This window comes from Pteropus alecto, unplaced genomic scaffold (genome assembly GCF_000325575.1).
Source record: "Pteropus alecto unplaced genomic scaffold, ASM32557v1 scaffold81, whole genome shotgun sequence".
Lineage (NCBI taxonomy): Eukaryota > Metazoa > Chordata > Mammalia > Chiroptera > Pteropodidae > Pteropus > Pteropus alecto.
The window spans coordinates 19,880,809-19,889,700 of NW_006433378.1; the positions used below are offsets into that span (position 1 = coordinate 19,880,809).

An 8,892-nucleotide genomic window follows, 5' to 3' on the forward strand; every position below is an offset into this window, starting at 1 on the left:
TAGTCCCCGGTTGAAACCTTTATTGACCTGTAGTAAATAGTGTCCTAGTGACCTAAAGTAGTTAACATGTTTTCCAATCCCAACTTAGCACCAGAAAGGCCCAAAAGAGAAAAAAAAAAAAATCTTCCCTTTGGAGACAGTAGAAGACACATTCATTCACTTACAAACACATGCACAATGGTAAGTTTTTAGAGAAATAAAGGTTTCTAAATATCTCAGGAATCAATTTATCCAAAGTACAATATATTCTCTCTCCTACACATTCTGTGCGTTCTTCACTTACTAGACAATTGTAAACCACCAGAAACACAGCAAGTTGGCTCATAACTATTAGAAGACTCCAGGAGTTGTGTTCCTGATGTAACAGAGACCAGAGGTCTGCAGGAATTGGACTCAGGGCTCCGAGTTTGGCACTGGCTGGATTCACACTCCAGAGTTTGGCAACTCCTCGACACATAAGTCATGGGTGGACAACACTTTACCACGTAGTTCACAGGTTGACAGCTCTGGATCGCAAAACCCTTTTGCTGGCTGCTCCTCGATTGGCAAGGCTGAGAAACACATTTCCACACTGCCGAAGAATCTCCTGATTGGCATGTTGTTCTTTCACGCGTCCTGGAAGGAGAGCAAGTTGTCTGGACAACTTTGTGCAGGCGGGCACTTCGTACACTGCTAGCCTCTGTGCACTGTTCCTGTTCACAGCTGGGTACTTTGCTGCTGGTGGTTTCACTGCAGGTTTCTTGAAATTTGTCCAAGAGCCAGGTCCTGCCATGGCAGCTGCTGGGTAAAAAAAATCCATTTTCAAAGCTTATAGGATTAGACTCATGTACAATGGCAGAGAGTGGTGGGACATTGTAGGAGCTCCTGAATGAGTGGCAGTGGCTCTGGGCCATATTGTTAAAACCTTTGATTGAAGTTGGTTATAAAGACTCAACATGCTGGATCTAAAGATTAAGTTCTTTGCTCGGGAAATTATATACTCAGAAACTGGGTGTTGGCTTCATCTCAAGACTCCTTTCTACCTCATGGCTTAAGCTAATTTGAAGGTTAACATCTCATTAGCACTTTGTTTAGTTATATATGAAGGTGGCATCTTATGAACAAAGAAGCCAGTCCATTTTGAATCTTTAAAATGGCTTTCATGTTAGTCCCAAAGGTGACTCATCAGGGCAGGGTTTGTCAAATATGAGTCCCTACTTGTCACCCAAGCTAATTTTTTTTCTTATTGTTCCTTAGTCGCTAGGACTCTCCATATTGGTAAATAGACAATAATAAATGCCTGTGGAAACAGCCAATTGAATATTGATTAATATTCAGCATTGGAGTTTTGAGAGATACCATCTTGGCAGAATGTGATAAAATGATCGAAACAGTTTTAGTTAGAATTCAATCCGATTGAGCCCACCCTCATTCTTCTCAGATCTTGTTCTGCCCAATTGAATAAGAGAGAAAGACTATACAATAAAATTCCTTCTCACTGTTCATCCAAAATACTGAATGTGGCCATTGCTCTATAAACATCTTTCCTTTTGCATAACATTTTGTTTCCCTCATCTTATGGAAGGCAAACTTTGAATGTTGCTTCTTTATAAAGCTTTTTCCTGATCTTCCTATTTAGAAGTCATTACTTCTTCCTCTGAATTACCAATGGATTTTGAAATATTCTTTATTATGACATATTTTATACCAAGTAGTTTGTTTACTTCCATTTATACTTCTCAAAAATTGGTAATTTGCTTCTGTAACAAACGTGTTTTAGATATGCTTTTTATTTTTGTTTATTCAGTGTTTTATTTTTGGTCTGCAAGATGATGATCAACTCCTACATTTATCATATTAACATGTGATACTGAGCGTAGTTTCACACTCAAAGCACAAGATATACCAGAATGATTTCTATAACACATTCTATGATTTACTTAGTTCAGCTCATGAGAGTGAAATGACAGAAGTTTATTCTAAGCATTGTATTCCGGAATCTTTTTCTTAGGTCTGAAGAAAACCGAGAATATTCAGGAACTTGGAACAACTCTCATACGAACTCTTCCTTGATATATGATGACCTGGGGATATTGTATATTTAAAAGGACTCATCTGAATACATTCAGCTTGAGAACCTGTACACTCAACTTGTGTTTATAACACATGCAAGTTATTTATAATTTCGAATGGCCTCTCTTGTGTGATTAAAGATCCTATTATGCCCTCCACATGAACTCTGCAACAACCCATTTAATTTTTATGCATATTTGTATTGATTATTGCACAGAGACTTCCACTGTAGCTTACGACTTTCTTGTTTATATATATTAAATGGATTCTCATTACCCTTAGAAGAAGATCCATTCCCCTTAGCGTGGCCTACAACACCTTGCAAGATCTGGCTGCTACCAATTTTTCTAACTCCAAATCTTGTCATTTCTCTCTATCCAGTTGGCTCCATCTCTTAGGACTCTACACAGCTCTTTGAGCATGTAAAGCCATTCCTCGCCTCAGAACTTTATGCATGCAGCTGTCTGTTTCATCTCTTCTCTGCCCTCATCTATGCTACCCACAGCTTTTCTCCCCATCTTTTGAGCTTCGGTTTAAGAGGTACCTCTTATAGTGGCTTTCCTTCATCATCCCATTTGAAAACAGATTCCATTCTCAGGATCTATATTTTTTTTCTTTCATAGAACCTATTTGTTTATAATAGTTTTATTTGTTTCTTCATTGTGCCTTTGCCATTACACTGTGAGCTTTGTAAAGGCAAGAAGTATGTGTATCTTCCTCACTTTTGTATTAGCCAGCTGTATTGAGCACAGTGGCTGGCTGGCACATAATAACAGCTCCATAAATGTGTTTTTAAAAATTAATGAATGAAAAGTATTAAAGAAAAATGTAGTGAAATTATAGTTAACTATCTGAAGAGATATAGCTCTGAAATCTTGACATACCTAAGATTTCTAAGAATTGACAAGGATTCAGAGCTTAAAGAAAAAATAACCATGCCAACCTTTTAGCTACCTCTTTGTGAAATAAGAACAAAATTATCGAAGAAGCCACTTATTAGCATAGCACAAGCTGAGTCAATTATGTTAAATTAGTGCTTGATTGTGTATAGGCATGTTTTAAAAAGCTTTTACTATAAAAGAAGGCATGACTTTTTGTTGTCAGCACAGAGTTGACAAATTCTGAATGGCGAAAGCAGGACATCACCTATGCCAGCTTTCACACAGTTGTCTCCAGCAGAAAGCCTTCTTATTAACCTCAAAATATGTAGTAAATTAGTGAATACTTGTGCAGTTCTAAATCACCAAATGTCAGATGACATTAGGTCCATCATTTGTGAATAAGGCCACTCTACAAGTACTTTTTTCTTTGCGTCAGGGCATTAACTTGTACATTCTAGTTAATTGAGTGCTGAGTTAATAGATGTTTCAGTATATGATTTCGAATCAATGAGTAAATACAGATTTTGGCTGGTGCTGGATTTATAGAGGGGAGTTACCTGCCTTATTACAATGGAATGACATAGGCTAGGACAACTGCTCACCTTGCAATTGTTTTTGTGCAATCTACTAAAAACTAAGTTATTAGCTTTGTAGGCACTTGAATAATGATAATTATGAGGTCTATCTCCTAGTATTCTTAAGACATAGGTAAAAATAGCAATGTGATTGCTTATGGTGATGGATATTTTGCTACTAACAGGTTAAACAATTCTCTGGTCTCTTGGTCTCAAAGAATACAAATGATTACAGCTGCAGTGGTACCTCCTAACCACCAGAGAGTAAATATCCATATTCACTATGGATTCACCTATCATTAAATATAATAATTGTGTTATAATAAATGAGCAATTAAAAACAAAAATTCTAGAGTCAGACTGCCAGGATTCTAAGCCAAGTTCTACAATAACAAACTATAACCTTTAACATTTCCCTTAAATTTTGATGCCTTGACTTCTTAATTTTTAAAATGAAAATTAGAAGATTACTGACCTCATGAGGTTGTTTTACTGATTGATGATATGATATATATAAGATTGCTCACCACATATTGAGTGATAAATAAATAAAAATAGCAATTATTTCTGATAAGCTTGATTCCATTAATTCACTGCATGAATCTGGACAAGTCACTCTGCCTCTGGGTATCTTATGAGATAATGAGTTTAGATGAGAAGATCACTAATGTCCTTTCCAGCTGTCATAGTCTATAATTTCCTATCAGAATCTTGATATCTTAAAGTTGAAAAGGACATTAAATCGCATCTTGTCAAATCCACCCACTGAATGAAATCTGCACTTTTATTTAAGTCATCTAATCTTTATTAAGATTACTTATAAAAATTTTAAGAGCAGAGACCAAAAATTGAAGTCTATTAGTTGACACATATGCTGATAGAAATCCACGACTTTAAATGAATAGTCCTATTGTATTTGAGAGTAACTCTGAGAATATATAAAAATATGTTTCTCTGGCAAAGAAGACATTGGTCCATCTCAAAAGAGTGCGTTGAGGGGAATGGCTAACTTCTTTTATATACAACATTCTGTAAAATATGCCAAGTACCATATAACCCTTCTCAGACATTGTAACACATATAGAAGAATGTATCTCAGGATCTAGAATATCCAAAATTATGACACTGTGACCATAATAATGATCCTTATGTGGAATATGAAAATGGCCTCTTGCCAGCTTTATCTGTTTCTAATGATAAATAGATTCTCCTAAAATATGGTAATATGAGGATTTACATGTGACATCATTTCTTCTCTGAAACTATCTCTAAATAATTTTGCTTCTTGGTAATTTACAATTCAATTATATCAGACTTTAATTGAAACAGCCACAAAGGTAAAAGAAAGAAATTTTAAAGGATTCTAGTGTCTATATAGCCCTTAAAGTTAGGTAATTAAAGAAAAGAATGAACCATAGCATCTCGACCATCTGAGCATCAGAGCTCATATTTTTCACCCCCCTTGCTCCATTATGTCTTGGATGTGAAAGTGTCATGGTTTATTCTAGTAATTATGCCCTTGCTGTTGTTTCTTTCCCAGATGCACTTTCTCTGGCCCTATGAGGTTAGCTTTTGGTGAAGTCATTTTTTTGCCTTTGTGTGATAGAGAAATGTGAATTTGTTTCGAGTTCTCCTACTTCTTCTTCGGGTACTGCAGTTGCAATAATGTGCCATTGAAATGGTGCTAAATCTTTTTTTGACGATAATGATGACCAGAGGATTATGACATTGATAACAATTAATTGATCTAAATAGAGCTCAACCAGCAAAAATGAACACATAGTTGATGTCATTGACATAAAAATCCTGAAGACTGTATTCTAGTTTCATTTCATTCGTTTATTAAATTAACTTTTATTGAGCATTTACTACATGCTAGATTTTGTTAGGTAAGATTCTTCTGTGTTCAGTGAGGATATAACAAGGGAAAACAAACAAAACGGTACTGATTAAACAATAATACTTTAAATTAAATATTAAAAGTAGTAACTTTTTAATTAGCAAAGCTATAAGCATATGTAATGCTAGCATTATGTAAGGAGCAATCCACTCTGTTGATCATGGAGTTTACTTAAAAGAAGTGAGAGAAGAGAAAATATTTCCTTGGATTTTGAAGGGAAAAAGATATGGCATTCCTTCTAGAAATACTAGACTGTATAAAAGCTCAGCTCTACACAATTTATTCAAGAAAATTGAAGTAGGCAGCATTGATGGAGAGCGTGTTGGTAGAGAGAATATATGTTTACAGTAGTGGGAGGAAGGACTGGGATTGGGCAGAAGGGGACTACAAATGACTTTTAACATTATATTAAGGGGCCTTTATTGGAGAGGAGGATTGTTTCAGGTTTTAAATGTATATCTCATTTAGGAAAACATTAGCTACAAATAACAGAGATTATAATTCAAAATGATTTAAGTAATAAGAAAAAGATAGTCCAGGCTCTGTTTCTCTGCATGTGTCTTGGTTTTATCTTCTTCCATGCGATGGTTTAATTTTTAAGCCATATGCAAAATAGATACAGCATTTCACATATAATATGACAAAGTCTAGAGGAAGAGACAGTTGCTTTACTTCACAAGAAAAACTTTACTCAAAGCACCTCTTCACAACATTCTTCATTTTTCATTGGCTTAAATCAGATCACATGCTCCATCCTGAACCAATTGCTAAGCATTAGGGTGCCCAAAGACTAGCCAGATCAGATTCTGAAACCTGGGGCATAGCCATGTTCATTTTAAGGACTGACTATGTTTAGATAAGGAGAAATACACAAACAAAATCCAGTTCTCATGGGAAGAAAAGAGTGAAGGAAAATAAATGTGAGGACAATGAACAATGGACTACCCACATCCACTTACATATTTTTCTTCCCACTTATATATTTTAAGATATAGATGACTGCACTCTCTCAAACAAGAGAATTCGGTAGGCTATCTAGTTATCACATCCAGATCTAAGCCTAAGATATCAAGAGACAAAGCCTTTCCTTTGAATTCAGAGTACCTACTCATTTCCAGAAGTTCTCAGGTGACTTCTACGAAAACAGAAGGCCTTATAGTGACTGAACAGAAGGAGAAGAGAGTTAAGCATCAACATTAGACATAGCTCTTAGAAATTTTACTTATTTTTTAAAATAATAAAATTCATACACGTTTAATTCCATCTATACTTAAGATGTTTATTTTATTACACCAGTTACTGTGGTCAGTTAAAATCATGACCTCAGAATCCCATTATGGCTTTCATAAGTCTGTGAAAGGGGCTCATGACAAGTATTTTGATAATTTTACTCACCTAAAACAGCCAGGTTCGGCCTTGCTGATGCATCACTACTGTTTCTGAAACTTTTCTTTTTGGACCAGACCCATTTGTAGTTTCACCCAGATAAGATGTCCTGATTAGACTGAAATGACCTTGCACATGAAGGAAAGCAGAATATACCATCACAAAACATGCCTCTTTAGAATAAAGATCAGTTTAGGCTGATTACTTTTAATAAACAAACATAGGAAAAGCTCTGAAAACTGAGTAAAAGTTACCCTTTTGTAAGAGATATTTACATTTATAAGCAAAATTATTCATCTGTAAGGATGTCTTCCTCTCTGTACCAGGAAGAGGAGGATGTAAAAGCTTTAATCAATGGAGAAGACATGGATTTAAATGTTTAACATTATCCTTGTTCCCTGTGCTTTCCTTGGCATCCTCCCATAACTCCCCTCCCCTAACACCTTCTTTTGTCTTTAGCTGGAGATGTTATTTAAGGTGGTAGCTGGTTCCATTTCAGGGAATTAATCAGGGTCTCTCTCATGTATACGGTAGGTATACATGTTATTAAATGTGTTTCTTTTTTTTTCTCCTGTTAATCTGTCTTTTTATGATAGGTATGCCTCAATGAAGAACCTGGAAGGGTAGAGAGAAAATTATTTTCCTCTCTCACACACTCAAGAATTTAAGATAATCTCCTTCCCAAGCTGTTATTCCATCTGCCAAAAATGCTAGGAAACTAACTCTGTGTTGTCAGAGAATTTTTCTTAGCAGGAAAACTACTCTTTAAATTAAATATTTATTTTTGGTCAAAGAATAGTAGATTTAGAATTATCAACAGGCATCTTTTTTTTTTTAATTAACAGTAAGACATGATCTGATATCAGATTAAATGAGTTTCACTAAAAGAGGATAACTAGAGAAGTAAGGGGGAAAATACAACACGATAGAAACAAAACTGGTACTCTGAGATAAATGACTTTAATATTAATAGACTTTTATTTAATTATCACTCTTCTAGGTAGTAGAGCATAGACTCTTGCCAGATAATAGCTGATATTGACTTTGAGAGATATAACTGCGAAGTCTCAGCTTAGAACCTTTAACAGATTGATCGGTAGTGGAAGCCAGGGCTACAGGTTGGTTGGTAACAAGAAGTCTGGTAGCTCCTAGAAGCCAAATAAGTTGGGTGACAGAATCTGGATCCATAGCCCAGAGAGGAGAAGCCACAGACCCCATAACCCAGGGGTCTGAAGATACGGGAACCACAGCCCAGGGAGCAGCTGCTGCTGGACCTAGAGCCCAGAGACACGGTGTAAGCTGACCGGCAGGGACTGCAGGGTGTGGAGGTCCCTGGGCGGTAGCAGGACGTCTGGCAGGGGCTGGACACCACACAGGATGTCTGGCAGCTGGTGGGCTCACAGTAGGTCTCCTGGCAGCCACGGTAGAGAGAGGATGCCAGCTGGCAGGTGCTGGGAGAGCAGACCAGGTTGCTGGGGTAGGAAGAGCCACAGGAGGAGCGGGGAGACTGGGGAGCGCAAGTAGCCCCTAAGGAAGCGGGAGGAGAAGTTTCCAGAGCAGCAGTTGTAAGACATGTTGACGAGAGATGTGAGTTCAGCCGCGTTACACCGAGAAGATGCCCTGATCTCCCAGCTCTGTTTGTATATATACCCTCACTACACTAGATGTGATGCAGACCTTCCCCATTCTTGTGCATGTCTCATCATGAAAATAACAAATTAACCTGGGCTATAATTATAACTGATTATAACTGAACACATTCATGTTCTTAACTGCTATTTAATTATTCTGGTTTACAGAAGCCACTCTGCTTCTCTCTCTCTCTGAAGAAGGTGTGGTTCGCCTTCAAGGACAATGGTCATGATGCAGATAGCACCATCCCTTCTTCACTGAGCTTGCCTATGGGGATTTTGAGCAAAAGTGTCCAGATTGTTACCAGAAATGTACTCCTAACAGTCATCAGCATCTCTGTCCCAATTATTTATATATTTTGTTGAACATTTACTATATGTAACACATTGAAAGTTGTGGCATCTTTTAATCAGTGCAATAACCTTATGAGATGGGAATTATCTCAGTAACCCAGACATCTTTGTCT

At 36.8% G+C, this 8,892-nt stretch overlaps 2 protein-coding genes across 2 annotated transcripts; both read right to left on the reverse strand.

Annotated features, from left to right (window-relative positions):
* Positions 1–275: 275 nt before the first annotated feature.
* Positions 276–893, reverse strand: LOC102895906 (keratin-associated protein 27-1). The gene has a single exon (XM_006908288.1). The coding sequence runs from the start codon at positions 891–893 to the stop codon at positions 276–278; it is 618 nt and encodes a 205-aa protein (XP_006908350.1).
* Positions 894–7,875: 6,982 nt separating this feature from the next.
* LOC102896166 (keratin-associated protein 13-1-like) lies at positions 7,876–8,368 on the reverse strand. Its single transcript, XM_025044214.1, is given in 2 exon segments — positions 7,876–8,304; positions 8,306–8,368. Coding segments are annotated over 2 exon segments (492 nt in total).
* Between the last annotated feature and the right edge of the window lie 524 nt (positions 8,369–8,892).